This window comes from Bombus flavifrons, chromosome 9 (genome assembly GCF_040668555.2).
Source record: "Bombus flavifrons isolate JBK064 chromosome 9, iyBomFlav1_principal, whole genome shotgun sequence".
Taxonomy (NCBI): Eukaryota; Metazoa; Arthropoda; class Insecta; order Hymenoptera; family Apidae; genus Bombus; species Bombus flavifrons.
The window spans coordinates 535,782-553,130 of record NC_138450.1 but is presented as its reverse complement, the minus strand read 5'-3'; the positions used below and the strand labels follow the sequence as shown (position 1 = coordinate 553,130).

Here is a 17,349-nt window from a genome sequence, read left to right as displayed (position 1 = left end):
ATCATCGTACTTTTCGTTACTCTTCAAAAAGTTTCGACAAATTTGCTAAATTGCTTTTAGGCCGGTTTCACAGAGAGATACGTGTATCGTGATATATCATGTATAGCGATGTTTTGTCTGCCGCCTTCGTACGAAAAGTATCGTTGCCAAGATACACGAAATGAGTATCGCGATATTGCATCTTAGGAGAATCGTCGTGTGAACGTTTCCATCGGAGTACATGTATGTCCATATGTATGTATCGCGATACACATATCTGGTGTGTGAAACCAGAGGTTTACAGTTATTATGATTCTTCGTTTCTTTCGTAGTAAGAATTATATGGCACACTGAGCAAACTAAGAAGTCGATGATATTAATCGTGTTAACGCGTTCCTTTTCTTTTATATTTTTCAATCTAGTAACGAACACCTTACCTTAAGGGCTTGCAGTCTTAAGAATTATAAAGTGATAGTTTCGTTCAAGTTTGCAGCTGCAAATAGCAGCTGTTTACATATATCTATGGATGTATTTGGATTATGTAAATATAAAAAAGTACATCAGTATCCATGTTCTGGGATATTCTAATATAGAAATAAACAGCGATAATATTCGATAGTTGTCGATTACGACTTTAATTTTTTAACTTAAGTAATTTACTTTATATTCTATCCATTGACTTGTACAGAGAACCTATCAAAATTTTCGGTTCCAATGAAATTTGCGAATTTGTATAAATAGAGAAATAATGAAAGTTGTCAGTCGTGTAAAATCTCCAAACTACTTGATTAATCGAGCTACATGGATCTTGCATCCTACATGGATAAGCTTTTGCTATATAAAAAAATGTATAGTATACGTGATTTTCCTTTTTTTTACTGAAAATCACCTGTAGAGTACATGCTACATCTTGTGAACTGAAAACTGTTGAAATGATAAAAGTAGTATAGAAAGTGACAACAGATCAAGAAAATGGCATTAGAAAATTATCTTCAATGTTTGTGTTAGAAGGGCATAATATCGTTGCATATTCCGTGTTGTCATGTAAAACCATCTACGGTGTAAGCGATCGTGAAAGTGAAAGCAAGCTGTATAATACGGAGCATTCGATCGACCTCGAAATCGCGCAACTGCTCGCTCAGCACGATGCCTAGTCAAACCTGTTAAGAGGAATCGAGTACCAGCGTTAGAGAGCGAGTGTATTATTTAAAGGCTATAAAAATGCATGTTGTGTGAGTGTGCAGGAGCCATAGTTGTGTCTAATGATATAACGAATTTTCTAATTAGCGAAATTGTTTCGATCGTTATAGATTCTTCACCAGTAATCTTATAGAAGCTAAATTTTCTAGAAGAGTTAAGAATTAAATGCTTATTTTCATTATTAAAAAGATTTTGTTCTATCTTCGATTTAATTTTTCATATACTTCCTTCCTGATTGTTTCAATGTAGTATAATTGGTGTTATTATCGTCATCACATTCTTTCATCAAAGGATGCACTTGTAGAATTACAGAGTTTGACCAGCAGCGTAATTAGGAAACACATGAACGTGTGTAAACCATGTTACGTCGTTGGTGCATTAATCGATGCTTGATCAAAACATAAATAACAGAGAAGTCTCACGGAGAAGAGCAATTGTCTACGAAAATGCTTTGCATACAATCTTCAGTTCAGCCGTTCTAACAACTTTCACTTGGAATTTACGTCAAAGGGAAGTGAACTAACTAACTTAGCGATAAATCAGTTTACAATTAAGTTTTATTTCACACTTCGTATTTCATTTTATATTACTTTTCTCTCCTTTGTTTTGTTACCTTATGAGAAATCTGCCATGTCGTATTTTCTATTCACTTTCGTAATATTTTCTTATTATTGTTGGCTGACGCGATACAAACTTTTATAGGTTTATCAGTTTCTTGCTTTATTTAAAATTTCTCTGTTTATTCATTTATTTATATAACTTTTTTTAAATGGTAGATATATTTAAAAAAGACACAATCGTTTAGTAAATTATGTTTGAACTACTGCTATAAAGTCGACCAAAAAAAAAATTTTGTGTTTATATGTGTTACAACGAAATGTATCGAAAGTATTTCGAAATAAATTTCCTTAAATCTTCTTTAAAAAAATCGGAAAAGTGAAACGCGTGGAAAGTGGAACGTCTTAAAAAGGCACAAAAGGTAAGTTGTACAATGTTTCTTGAGTTGATAATACTAAATAATCCATTTCAAGTTGCAATTCTGCACCTAAAGTATTGTTGTTTGAGAAAGTAGAAAGCATGCTATTTTTCATTACTTTTTCATTGAAACAATATTTAAATATGATTTTCTGAAGAACAAGCAATATTTATTTGAAATATTTTTTATAATTTGTACGATATAATTAAGATTATTCTTAAATTACACATTTCGAGTTGAAGTATGTATTTAAAATGAGATATAGGAAAATTACATTCTATCGTCAATTGTATTCTGATTATTCGTCATCTCGTTATAATTTTTAATATAAATTTGTTTCGCACTGAAAATGTGAAAAATAATTTATTAGAGGATAAAAGCTTGGTTAGTGATAATAATATTCGTAACCGAGCTAAATTTCTTTTTCTGTAAATTATATTTGTTGGTGAAATATATGCTTCTACGACTATAAACGCTTCTCGATTTGCAAACTTACATAAGTATGATCCACATAGTGATACGAATGAACGGCTACCGGACACTTTCCTATAGTTTTCTTAAGTTGAGTTATTGTTCTTTTATACTACATAGCTACGTAATGGATTAGCGGAGAACGACGACGAATCGTGGTATTTTAACAAGTTTGTCCAGCGGATGAATAATCGGCAAGCCTTGAACGGCACCGAAACGGTATTGCGGGAGAACGTCTCTTTCATTTCTCGGACGAATCCTTATGTTAGTTTGTCGCGTGTTGTCGACGCGATAGTACTTTGCGTGTTTCAGTCTGTCGCGACATTTCTCAACTGGAACGACAGGGAAACGGTAAATAAATGAACAATGTGAACAATTAACGTGTATAACAAAAAGAAAACAGTGATTGATTAATAATGCTTTGTTGTTGATAATTTTGTACTATTCTATTTTGACTATCTAAGTACGGTCAAAATTTTCCTTGAAAAGACATTCGAACGTTAAACTTTTTGCGAATAACAAGTACTTGCGTAACAAACTAATTGACAGTTTAAAGTATAACCACATTTTTGATTTCACTCTGCCGAAAGTCTTATTGGAACAATGTTTCTTGTAAAAACTTGACGCTCCTATCAAATTTACATTGACACTTAAAACATCTTTATGATACTTGATGTATTTATATTATCATATTTTTGCTTCCAAACAAAGATATATAGAAATATCACTCAACTTAATATTTATGTGCTAAAAAAAGTATAGCATTGTGATATAGTAATGATTTTATTAAACGGCACAAGCGATGTTAAATTTATAATTTACATGAACATAACAGTTTTGTTAAAATAGAACATGTCTTATAGTTCAAAGGCCTTAGGAATTGGATTGTATATGAGTAAACTTTTCTGTTTTTCCAACTATTTAAACCGAGACTGTTCATTGAAAATATGTAGATCACGATTTTGTATACGCAGGATATTGAAATTAATGATGTCGTACGAAAATTTAAATTTATATGACAGTAATATTGAAAATACAGAAAAATATATTAGATCTGCGTTTCTTACTTACTCGCTAAATATTCTCCAAAAAATAACATAATCTTTTAAATAAATTAAGCATTCGATACTGTCAAGTAATTTTATCGGTATTAGAAAAATGGAGCAAACGTGTTTGAAAGGAACGATTTACATATTTATCAAGTTAACTAACAAAGAATAATTTTGAAAAGATTATAATATTTAAAGTTTACAACGCGTAAATGTAGCTTCCTTACTTCTTTATATGATTCCTAGCTTTTCATTTACTTTCAATGCTTAATTCATTATTAGGGATTATGATTAGCAGAAAATTTAGTTTTTCAAATTTAGTTTAGTATCAATTACAATAGAGTATATATTTAGGTAAATTGTACTAAAAATGTACAGAATTACATTGTAGAAGTAGCTAAAACTGTGAAAATTTTCTAACTCACGGTAAATGTAGCCAGTTTGTTGACCCACTTTACTACCGTGTGATTATTTGGCTTGTACGATAGAAAGTATGATGGCATTAAAGATGTAAGTTCTGGTTGTTAGTGTCATATTGTTAATTTTCCTAATATCTATAGTATGCATGTAGTTATGTATATCAAATTTCCTAAATATTTAAAGAAAGATGAAGTTTACTCATAGAAATAAATCTATTACATATATTTCTTTCTCATTTATTATAGAACGACTACTTAAGTACTCAATCAAGTGCCTATTAATCAAGTATTTAAATATTAATCCAGATAAATAGCAATGAAAGTTGGAGGGAATCACATCAGACATTTATGCATCTGCTGGAAAGTTTTCGAAGAAACACATTTTATTTTATAATTTTGTTTAAAAGTTACTAATATATTAGATCTATTACAAAGATTTTGAAATAATATATATGATAACTTCGATATATCGCTCTGGATATTCATTTTGTCGAAGGTACAAGAAATTAATTTCATTTTTTGATAGCTTTATTCAACTTCTATGTTTATAAATACAATTCTTCGTACTGAAGATCTATTTTTTATTGTCGTAAATATTTTTCTATTGCGGCACATTCTGATTATTATAGCATTCTGATTCTGATATCAGTAGCTATCAGCGATGTAATTAACATTTATGTAATATTTTATCGTAATTAGTGCTTACATAATATAATATTGTTCACAATGATTTCCGATTTACACGATTGCGTTGTAACATTCTCTTATACCTCTGTCATATTGTTGCATCAATATATAGTTTATTATCAATAGTATCAATATATATATGTACATCAATAACATGACAAATTAGACTCCCGTTCAGAGAATTACAGACAAATTTCTGGACCGTTCAATTTTGAGGAATGTTTTACTTGTGAAAAGCATTACGTATATTAGTATACTAATATTAGTATGCTCCAATTAAATATACCTTATGTTCGAAATCTTAGTAAATATGTACACGTGATTTAAGAAACGGAGAAGAAAAGAAAGAAGGATGTCAAATGGTGTAGTTTAGTTTCGTAATAGTCTTCGATAACATTATGTATGTAACACATGTATATACAAACATAAAATTTGACCGAAAAAAGTGAAACATTTTGTATATTAATCAATAAGAAGTTTTAGTAGCCGAGATTGAATGTAAATATATTGATTTTGTGAAATGCGTACGGTTCTAGTTGCGATGTTAGATCGGTAACATTTTTTTCATCTATGCGATGGTACTTTACATTTAACAAAAATTTGCAATTATAATTTTGATAATTTATATGCGGTATTCATTAACTCTATCGTAATGCTAATTTGTAGTGTCAACGAGGCAAAGGTCTATTCTAATTGCAGAATCAGGAAATCAAAATGCGAAGGAAATCGACTTTATCTCTTCTCAACGCACTACTTCAAAGTTACTTTTGGATAATGGTTGTAGCCAGTGATAAACTTCGTGTGGCCTATCAATGGAAACAGCTTGAGTATGAATGGCCAAGTAACGATACCGAACTTCTATTCCCAGAATACAAGCAGGAAGATAATCTTCCCCTTGGCCTTGAGATTACAAATACTAGGATCTTCGTTACTGTGCCAAGATGGAGACGTGGTGTAGTTGCTAGCTTGAATTACTTTTACATTAACGGTAATTACCATCGATGGATAGACATATATTACACAGATGTTAAGCTTTAGTGAATAGGGCTTAGCCAAATGACTTTAAAACGATAAAAATCGTCTAGTCATTAAATAACTCTAACTCCGAAGTATTCTATTACAGGCAACAGTATAAATAGATAGATTGTTTAAACAAATCATTATTCTTTAAGAAAATATGCTTATTGCTTTATTTATCTTATGTTTTCGATTACGTACTCCGTATTAGTCGTATGATAAATGTGAGTCGAAAATAATGATTTTAGATACACGCGAGTCTCCTAGTTTAATCCCGTATCCTTCTTGGGAGGCGCATCAATATCGAGCTGGAAACGTCCCAGAGATCATTTCAACGTTTCGAATTCGTGCAGATCGCTGCGACAGACTATGGGTTCTTGATACAGGATTTACTGATATTTTGGATAGTCCAGAACAGCAAGCTCCACCAGCATTACTCATTTACGACTTAACAGACGATCGTTTACTCCGAAAATTCATTATTCCGGAAGATCAAAAAACACCTGACTCTCTTTTTGCAAATATCGCCGTCGAAGATTATTCTTGCGAAGATACTTTTGCTTATCTAGCTGACTTGGGTGGTCCTGGACTCGTAGTTTATTCGTGGAAGTCGGAAAATTCGTGGCTTCTTAAACATCATTTCTTTCAACCAGATTCTCAAGTTAGTATCTTTTATTAACGTTAAGTACCTAATATCATTTTTCTGAATAAAATGAAGTTCTTATCTATGTTTCTCTACCTGTTAACTACTACTAGATATATGTCATAGTTGTTTTTTTCATATAGACGGAGATGCGTAATTAGAATTATTACTTTGATAACTCCGATTCCTCTCATTAAAAAATTCTAAATAATTTTGACATTTCGGAAGATACGAATCATGGCAAAAAATTACATCCAATTTGTCATGTACATTCCTCATTTTTTTAACATTGTAACTTTTAAGGCTGAAGAATTCAATGTATCGGGAATTTCGTTCCAATGGACCGATGGTCTCTTCGGTATGGGTCTTGCACCAACTAACGATGGCTATAGTGTAATGTATTTCCATCCACTTTCTAGCACCATGGAATTTTCAGTTAGTACTAAGTTACTAAGAGATCCTGAACGTGCCACTTCTCCAGGTAATTAAAAGTTTGTTCAGTCAGGATACGCGTAGTTAAGTACATTTATAGTTTCACGTTATTTTCACAATGTTTATTATAATCCGATTTTTATGGGTTTCAGACAACTTCCATGAATTTCATGCTTTAGGATCTCGCGGACATAATGGTCAAAGTAGCGTGAGCTTTTTAGATCCAGACACCGGAGTTCTGTTTTATGCATTAGCTGTTTTGAATGCTATTGCGTGCTGGAAACCTCAAAATACGTTCACAATCGAGCAACAAGGATTTATTTATGTAGATAACGTCACAATGGTTTTTCCCAACGATTTAAAGGTAATTACTTTCTAGATAGAGAATGCAATTTTATATATATGTATACATATATGTATGTATGTACAATTAACTTTGAGCTACACACGTGTTGGAAACGTCAACTTCTCAAAAACGTAACTGCGATACTGTAATTTATGACTTATCTACGAATGTCTATTCTCTTGCTTTTTCTCGATTCTTTTACTCGCTGAGTAAATTGAATGCTGATATGAATTATTCTTATAGCGACACAAGTTGAATAGACTGAATATACGAGTAAGCACGCAGCTGAGCTTGAAATTTGTTTAAAAAAATTAATAAATAAATTTATATATAATTAGACTCGTGTTTAAAGATCAGCTCTATCTTTGAATAGGTTTGAAACAAAACTTTAAAACAAAGTGATTTAGCCCACTATATTTTTGTTATCCTTTTCATCTTTTTTAAATTATACTATATTTTTTATTAATAATATTATGCAAAATTATTACGTATATACTTTATATAATCTTAACCTACGTTCTGAGAAAAAAGAAAAATGTATTGAGACTGATATTTATTTTCATTTAGTATTAAAAAAATACTTATAAATAGCTTAAGATAGAGAGTGTTACACTATCCAAAAATTTTCTTATTCAAATAATCGCGTGTCCCTATTATTTCGAATACATCAAATTCTACTATATTCGCTTTATCTTTTTCGGTACTGAATCATAAGCTAACCCATTTAAATACCGATTTTTAATTTACTTCCTGTTAATTTTAGATTGATCGAAATGGGAATATTTGGATACTCTCGGATCGTTTGCCTACTTTTATGTACTCTCGCCTGGATCCTGAAGATTATAATTTTAGAATCGTTATGGGTTCGGTTAAAGAGGCTATAAAAGGAACTGTTTGCTCAATGAATCCATCTTCAACTACAAACAATCCGCACGATTCTACGACAGAAGTGCAGACCGTTTATCCTAAACATCCAAAAATGGCCGAGAATTCCGGTTACGTTCACAATTCTGAATTGACTTCTATACTGATTATCGTTATAACAATTTTTGTGAGAATATTTATCTGAGAATATAATTGCATCATTTTTAATAACTGTAACAATTTATGGATCATTTCTCGAAATATCGAGAATTCGAATTTCGAAGAATATCGATGCTTATATACGAACAGGAAGAGATTGAAACGAGATGCTTAGGTAACGGGTTAAGTAATAAATAAATGAATGTTATGCTTGGTTTTCTGCGTATTATGATATAATCGATTTCTGCAAATGTCGTATATGATTGAGTTTCTTGTATAATATATGTACCTTAATGTAACGTTTCGTATGCGTTCTTGCAGAAAGAGCTATTTTATTTATAATTTACGCATCATCTTGAATATGGGAATATTGATATTTCCTATTATTACTTAAATAACTTATCTACAACATACAAGTTTTTCCCTATTATATTTGAATTGCATATAAATATTTTTGGAGGTCTTGATTGTAGTACTTAAAAAATGAAGTTTATAAAATACACGACTGATCATATAGTATTATTAGTTATATTATCTATGTTCTTAGAAATAATTAGAAATTAGAAATAATAAGAAAACTCATGGATGGAACATTACTATACCATATTTTACAACTACCGGAAACAAAAAAATGTAATGTGAACAGCTGCTGTTTTATGGAGTTATTAAACTATATCGTCAAAAGTTCATGTAGAAATTTGTTATAAATGGAGCTAACAAACGTTCGAAAAGCGTTTATGTGCTTCGTTCTATACAATCTGTTATGCGCAGTTGAAAAGATTCGGATATATATTTTGTAAAATTCGATATTTAACAATGCTCTTGATTTGCTTTGTTTATGCTCATGAAAATAGAAAATTTTAAGAAAGTCTGAATTATTATAGAATTAAGAAAATCTAATTGGTAATTGGCATCTAAAACGTAAATAATTAGAATTCGAAGACTTATTTGATATTAATGAAATGGTACAGGCATTAATAATGGCTGCAATTTGTGACTTAATTTTGTAAGAGTTACAATTGCCAGTAATTTAAATATATCGCTATATTTAATGTAAAAAGAAAGAATTATTATAAATGTAATAAATAAATATATATAAATATAATTATTATAAATATAAACATAAATGCAAATACAGATATAGATACAATGACTTTACTGTTATTGCTAGTGTAAATAAAATGTAGTTCATGTGAATTAAACTACGATTTACAATTATACCCTATATCTTCAATAATGAAGTTCATCGTATAATCTTCTCATTATTTATCAAACTATGCTCGATATGATATATTGAATTTACAGTAGAACTCAATTTATATGAAGTCCACTTATCTGAACGAAATTTTTATTAATGCCCGATTAACTGAACTTTTGCTGATTGAATTCATTTATCTAAACGTGAACTCCTATTATATGAACAAAAAATAATACATAATTGGTGAGCTCTTATTATATGAACTGCAATTATATAGCTTGTTTATCCCTCGACAAGTTCAAGTAAACGAAGTTCTATTATAAACACTCCATTCTTCTTAGGAATATCATATGAGAAGGGAGACAAAAATGAGAAAATATGCCTAAATCTAATGTACACTGAGTACCACTCGCAAGTAAGTGGTAAATAAGTAAAAGGAAGTAAAAAATGAAACGTAAATATTTATTTTATTTTTTCTTATTATTTATATAATAGAAACACGAAGGCAACACGTTTAAACATTTTAGATAATTTCTTTCTTTTTATATTTGCTGTTCATCCCTCGCATTCTAATATAAAGCGAAAAATTATATAATAGTAATTATATTTTATCATTGTAAATACAATAGGGTAATTTACATTGACAAAATTGTTACGGTACGTATTTCCGTCGCTTATAAATCCGTTATAAATCGTTCATGTATTCTATTAAATACATTCCATGTGAATTTTAAATTGCTACAATGTTGACATCAATAAATTTTTCTTACTAATAAGTTCCACAGGACAGGATTACTATTACCATTTCAATACCGATTAATTGAATTGGAAAAATCTGGTTGTGGCAGAACACAATGAGAGTTTTGGATAAGCTTACGATTATCAGTTCAGTGTAGATAATATTGTTTTTTGTGTTCATAAACTATCACATATCAAGTAAACATGTGTATAATTTACTACTTCATTAGTTGATTATAGAAAAATTCCGACTTGGATAAAAACTTGTTATAAAACCAATCCTAGGTCAACAAATCTGTGTGGTATACTAATAACTTTGACTTTAAGCTTCTATTTAATCTTGTTTTTATTGGAAAATATCGCTCATTTTGTAACATACAACTCCAAAGTATATAATCATTTATTTTTAATAGCGTATACTTCATGTTATTTAATTATAAAATTACGGTATAAACGAAAGGTTCTTATACCTTCATTTTCTGGTTTCTATGAGTCAGATAAGGAAGATTTTCTTAAACTGATAGAAAAATTTTCGATATTGAACGACTTTCCAACGGTAATGATAATAGATGATTTAAGATTACAATCGGTTGATTGCGCAAGAAGACTAATTACTAATAACAAATTATTAATTTGTCATTATTTTATACTATAGTTTGATAAAATTAATATTCCGTTACTCCGAAAGCGGTCAAAATGTCTAAATACATAATATGTACATATGTATATATCACCGGCAATATTTTTACATAGAAATAGATACAGGGTGTCCTAGTTCTTTACAAGAATATATAAGCAAACATAAGAAACAATGTTATATAGATGTAAGCTCTTATATACTTTGTTAAAAAGTTATAACAAAAATACGAAATAACAACGAACTGATTTTTTGTTCGATATCACGTAGGAATAAAATGTATAATATCGATTGACGTTATAATTCCGTTTCCAAATGTAGTGCGAATACGAAGACTAGCATCTACGGAAAATAGAATCTATTGCATTACTAATTTCTTGTTCATTCTCTTAACTGCTGCAAATACGATATGAATCATTTGCATTAACTGCCGACGCGTATTAATTTGTGTTTAGTAAACTTTTTCTTTTACGGTTAACCGTAAGTAAAAATCTGTTCAAGTGATATCTGGTGAACTTGAGAACCAGGGAATTGATCCCCCTCGACCTATCCATCTTTGAGGGTAAAGGGGTTGCCGCACTGTTTTGATCAAATCAACGACCTCGGCAAATAAACACTAAAGCCTGCGTAAGCATATCAAATAGATATGGGCAACATACTGGGTCGACGAAACAGCAGTCCTTTATTTCGTGTCATTATAACTTTTTAATATATGAATAAATTTAATCTACAATAAAGCATTTCAAAGCCTATATTTATATAACATTTTTTTCTTAATTTTACTTCTGGAATATGATGGGAATGTTTTGTGAAAAAATCTGGTACATCCTGTATATAACTGGCAAAACACATTTTCGTCGCTTATAATTCGTCGCTTATAAAAAAACAAAATTTTCTCATAACCTGAAAAAACACTTGACTTCATGTTAAAAGAGTTAACAGTTATAAAAATTGTAACAATGCCGGTCAAATTTTTAAATAAAATGTAATACACACATACTTATTTTGATGTGTAAAGCGTCAGATATTCTGCAATGAGTAACAATGCGTCATAGAGTTATCGTCTGTTGGATTGACTATCGTTGTAGGGTCAAAGTACTAGGTCGTTCAGGTTCTACTCAATACATGTTGGTTTGGCATATATAAGGAAGAAAAGTACTTTCCAAATTGTTTCATTAAAAGCAGTCCGTTGAACAACGTAATCAGGTTCGGTTTTAATTAGTGTTACAGTAAAATAAAGTATTTTTTCGTGTAGTGAGTTACGTTTTCGTAATGTGATGAAATAAGTATCGTTGTTTGTCAATAATTATTAAAATATTGCCCAAACAGCATCAAGTTATTTGGAAATAAATTAGAAGATTCAATCACCATATTAGAAAGTTCTACAAGGAATCTCTATACACGATTAACATCCTTGGTATGAAAAAATTATTAGAGAATATGATAAACATTTTTTTTTTGTATAGTAATGTGTAACTAGAAATATTTCTAATAATTAATAGACATAGTAAAGTTAACTTATTAGAAACTTAACGTGAAGTATTCGTCATGATATAATATAACTTACAATGAATACTGCCCGAACAAATGTATTTTATGTAATTCTGATATTTGTTTATTATCCTTTTAATCTTATTAGCGTAATGGTAAATCCGTCCCTGGTAACGATACACTATTTTACAGATTTACCCGCACACCTCTATTTTCCCTTTTTTAAACTTTGATGATATATTTATTTTGCTAGTATTAGAAACGAACATAAGATAGTTAATTTTTTAATTTAAGACAAGTGTCGCCTATATGAATGGTAATATTAATTGCGAAACACATATCTGAAATAGAATGTTATATAACGAATGATACATTACTATTTATTAAATACTTCACCCAGCTTTAATCAATTATGTGTAAAATTTAACTAACTGTAAGGTATGTTAACATTTAGTTTAAGAGGACCTGAGTACTTCGATAATTATTGTCCTCTAACCCTATCCTATTATCCTCTAATTTTAACCCATTTTCTAATATATCGCTAAATCCGCAAAAACAACTACGTACATACAGTATTTACAAAAACACGCAGTTTCATTTATGCAATCTTTCTTGGAAATTATTTCATTCACTTACCAATATTTTGAAACACTAAAAACTTTGTTTTGCAATTACTATCTCACTTTGTATCATAATCTTAACATTCGAATAATGTATTTTTAAATAAAATTCGTAATTTAATGTTACTAACTTCTTTTAGATATTTTCAGAATGCAGAGTTTAAGATATGATTGTAAATGGGATTTTAAACAATAACTTGATAAATTTAACGGGAGCAGGATAAATTAAAATGTTCATAACGAAATAAATAACACGTTTTAATAAGATTCCTTATATTCTTTATTTAGATTTATATTCTGAAGCACGATTAAGCAACTGTTATAGTTATTACTTGATGTTAAGTAATGTTACTTACTTACTTACAATTTTTATTTAATTATTTTATGTATCGTACAGATCAATAAAAAAAGAAGAAAGCAATGCGGAAATTAGAAAGTTCAATACCGGGTTTCGAAAATTTTCCTGGAAGGGATGCTAAACTTCAAACAGCATACTCTTTTCTCGAAGCAAGAAGACAAATAGACGGTGCGGAAGGTTTATGGAGGATTCAAAATAATTTATATGATTTAGAAGGTTTTGCAAAATTTCACCCAGGAGGAGCAGAATGGATTCGCCTGACCAAGGGTACTGATATTACCGAACTTTTCGAGGTAATTCGTTTTCGTGTAGTACAATAATTGGTACAATAGTTTCTTCTTCTAGTTATATATTCTTGTTATAAGTCACATAATTTAGTTCAAGGTACAGGTTATTTTAAACGATATTTTAAATAGATGTAATTTGTATTTTTCAGTCGCATCATCTAACTGATAAAGCTGTGAAATTGCTTCCAAAATACTTGGTAAGAGGGGCAGTTTCACCACGAAAGCTGCCATTAACGTTTGAACCGAATGGTTTCTTTTCTACTTTCAAAAAGCGTGCATTAGAAGCCCTAAAAGACGTGGATTTTCATCGGTCGTCGCCAAAAACAAATTTATTCGCTGATTTTTTTGTCACTACTACCGTTTTACTTAGCCTCGCAGTAGCTTATACGCAATCTTATTTAATCATCATGCTTGCTGGTTGGTCAAATATTTTAATTACATCTTTAGTCTTTAACTACTACTACATGATAAATATAATTTGCACGATATTTTCTTCTTTTTCTTATTTTGGATGCAAAATGCTATAATTGAAATACATACTTATGATTTCAGGAATTTCTCTCGGGTGGACCACGGTTATTGCTCATAATTATTTTCATATGAGGAATAGTTTTCGAATGTACTACTTTGATTTAAGCACAATGTCGTCGAAGGATTGGCGAATAACACATGCAATGAGTCACCACATCTACCCTAATACCCTTTGGGACTTTGAAATATACTCACTTGAGCCTTACGTGTTTTGGTTACCAGATCCTAAAAAATCATTACTGAAAGGTATCATTAGTCAAATGATAAGTCCTATCATTTGGGCTTTAGCTTTTTATGCACAAGCAATCAAAAGGTTCGTTATTATTTTTTTATATCAGGGTTAAAGATTTATCAAAATCCAACGATGCATATTACGTACAGATAATATTTCTTAATATTAAATTGTTTATTCCGCAGCTAAATATTTCATAAATAGATGCAATATATCATATAGTATTTATTATTCGAAACTCTTTTGCTAGTAGCTGCCAGCGGTTTGAAGATGACTTTCCGTTACTTCTACAATCAGTACCCAATTTAATTATTATCAACAGCAGAAATCTCTTCTTTGGTTATCTTCCTCACTCCTTTTCTTATTCCTTCTTTTCCTTCTTATTATCCTACTCCATGACCTTCCTCATTACCTTCAGCTCGTTTCCACATCTAAATCTTGCAATTAGATATCTTCATCAACACACCAATACTTTCTCCTTCTGCTGTATGATTTTCTGCACCTTTCTTTCCAACTCGGACATACTTCCTCTTTGGTACACCGTCCATATGTTCCAACTCACTTCATTTATTTTTAACTGTCTTCTCACTACTTCTCCTTCCCATTTCTCTGTTACTCCAGTTATTATTTCTGTTATAAGTCTTTCCTTCTCCCATTTCCTTTTCGTAAACTGGTAATGCCATATAAAGCCTTTAGGTAGTCCGTATGTGATCTTCTCCCATTTATTATCATTATTTATCATCTATCCACGTTCTTATTAAATCTACGTCGTTTTGCCTTTCTATGTATTCGCAGAAATCCTTTTCTTTCCTAATAAGCCTGATATATTCCAAAACACTATACTTCCCTCTTCTTTCTTCTCCTGTCTCTCTTTGCATTGCTTGTTGTTCCGCGAGATCTTTTTAAAAATGTCTTTTCTCACTTCTTCCCGCCCCCTCTCTTGTCATCTTACTACACTTTTCATCAACTCTTAACTTCTGGTAAACCCTTCACCACCTTCCCATTACACCTTCCGTCTTTGCCATCTGCACCGATTCACCTTGTATTTTTGTTATTTTTTCGAGTGGTCGGATTATGGTATTATAAATGAAATATTGTTACGTTAAATGCCAAAAGTTAAAATTAATAAATACATATTCGTTTCAGATATTACTCTGTGTTCTTCGAATATAGAAAATTCGAATTTCGAGATGCTGTACCTCTCTTTTTGCCCATATCGATGTCCTTTCTCGCGCCAAGTATTTTTGTGGCTGTGAAACTTTGGTTATTAATTACATTAACAGGCAGTTTTATATTTTGTATGATCGGTTTCAATGCAGCTCATCATCATCCCGATATCTTTCATGATGGCGACATATACAGGTTCGTTTGTATACGTATCGGTAATACGTGCTATATACATTCTATTATTTCTATCGATCTTCTTATATCATATATTCTTATATTTTTTATATTTTAATCGTACTACATATAAGTTGCGCAAGTTGTATTTGAAATTACTCATCAAGATTAAATTCTTAGAGATTTTTAAAGAAAGATAGGAGGTATATATCAATTCAATGCAACTTATAGATCTTGAAAATTTATCAACACAATAATTCTATTTATATGTATGTATATGTATGCATATTTATCGTTAATAGGTTCATTCAAAATTATAGTTTCTAATCGAAAGAAATGTGAACGTATAAAAAAAATATTCTCAATTGAAACAGTTAATAATAGAGACGAATAATATTTTCTAGAAACGATTTCGACTGGGGTTTGTTAGAATTGGATGCCGTAAGAGAGCGAACAGTGATCGATGACTCTGACTTTCTGGTGTTGACTAACTTCGGATTACACGGCCTTCATCATCTTCTGCCAACAGTGGATCACTGTTACTTGCCACTTTGTGAAAAAGCTTTTCAACAAACTTGCAAGGAATTTGGAGTTAGTACTAGGAAGTTTACCCAATGGGAGCTTCTAAAGGGACAATTTAAACAAATCCTACGTAAAGAACGGAAAAAGAATATTAGATAGAATAACGGATAGGCTATGATTAAAGCGACGATTAAAAATAATTTGTTTCTTGGGAGGGTCAGTGTCCACTTAACTTAAGAAATAAGCACTAATCACGTATATTATTAGCAATCAGTGAATTCGTATAACAAATACGTGATTTTGGAAATACATTTTCGATAGAACACAAGCAATGCATAAAGAAGTTAAGTTTGATTCGAGTCGTCTTGCGCTATGTTGTTCTCGTAATTTTAAATAATTTCTATATACATATATCTTGCTACAGCTTAATTTTAACGTTGAAACTGTTTCGTAACTCCTACCTTTTCATCCTTTCAAATATAACATGACGAACCTTTCTACATTTTAAATCTTATATATACGGTCAATCGCGAAGGTCTACAAACACCTATCGAATTTTGCGTATCTGGCTAACCAAAGAAATTGAAAATGCACTTTGTCACAATATCATTTATACCTACATAGCGATGCAATTGTCATTAATATTTTCCTAAAGGGAATTAAAAACTCAAAACATCTGACTAACAAAAATCTTGGGATAGAGTTGCATCATAAATGACAGAACCTTACATTTTTTTCGACGTCAAGGAATTATTGATGTTCACGTAGGTGCCTCAGAAAATATTGTTATAATTATTAAGCACGTTATTTTTATGATTTCATATAGGTATAACAGGTGCATGCAATTTTTGTAACACATTTTATACACTTTTACTTCTTTCCTTCTATTAAAGGTGAAAGTGAATAAGTTGTGTTTCATTCTGACAACGTGTGTCTTAATGTGCCAAAAGGATTCGTAGAGCTAATATTTTTACTATGATATTTTATACGCATATAAGGGGTGTATGTGGACTTTTATGACGAATATAAAGGAAATGAATGAAAAATTACAGATAGGTATATATGTACCTGAAAGCGAATGAAAATCAACGGTATAAAATAAAAGAAAGTTGCTAGTATTTGCTGTAACGCAGACGATATGGCAAGAAACGA

The 17,349-nt window shown here is 30.6% G+C and overlaps 2 protein-coding genes across 5 annotated transcripts; both read left to right on the top strand.

Annotated features, from left to right (window-relative positions):
• Window positions 1-534: 534 nt before the first annotated feature.
• yellow-b (L-dopachrome tautomerase yellow-b) lies at window positions 535-10,024 on the top strand. 3 transcript variants are annotated; one of them, XM_069119559.1, is made up of 6 exons: window positions 535-2,158; window positions 5,481-5,769; window positions 6,047-6,459; window positions 6,745-6,922; window positions 7,026-7,237; window positions 7,983-10,024. In XM_069119559.1, exons 2-6 carry the CDS (start codon window positions 5,496-5,498, stop codon window positions 8,286-8,288), a joined length of 1,383 nt encoding a protein of 460 aa, XP_068975660.1. In that variant the 5' UTR covers window positions 535-2,158; window positions 5,481-5,495; the 3' UTR covers window positions 8,289-10,024. The 3 variants fall into 3 exon arrangements, with proteins under 3 accessions (XP_068975660.1, XP_068975658.1, XP_068975659.1); XM_069119557.1 differs by lacking the exon at window positions 535-2,158 and adding an exon at window positions 2,544-2,977; XM_069119558.1 differs by lacking the exon at window positions 535-2,158 and adding an exon at window positions 4,401-4,590.
• Window positions 10,025-11,978: 1,954 nt separating this feature from the next.
• Window positions 11,979-16,525, top strand: Cyt-b5-r (Cytochrome b5-related). Of its 2 annotated transcripts, none has more exons than XM_069119560.1 (6): window positions 11,979-12,232; window positions 13,324-13,577; window positions 13,721-13,988; window positions 14,124-14,415; window positions 15,481-15,696; window positions 16,080-16,525. In XM_069119560.1, the coding sequence occupies exons 2-6, from the start codon at window positions 13,347-13,349 to the stop codon at window positions 16,354-16,356; spliced, it is 1,284 nt and encodes a 427-aa protein (XP_068975661.1). In that variant the 5' UTR covers window positions 11,979-12,232; window positions 13,324-13,346; the 3' UTR covers window positions 16,357-16,525. The 2 variants fall into 2 exon arrangements, with proteins under 2 accessions (XP_068975661.1, XP_068975662.1); XM_069119561.1 differs by having other exon boundaries at window positions 12,002-12,021.
• Window positions 16,526-17,349: the final 824 nt, after the last annotated feature.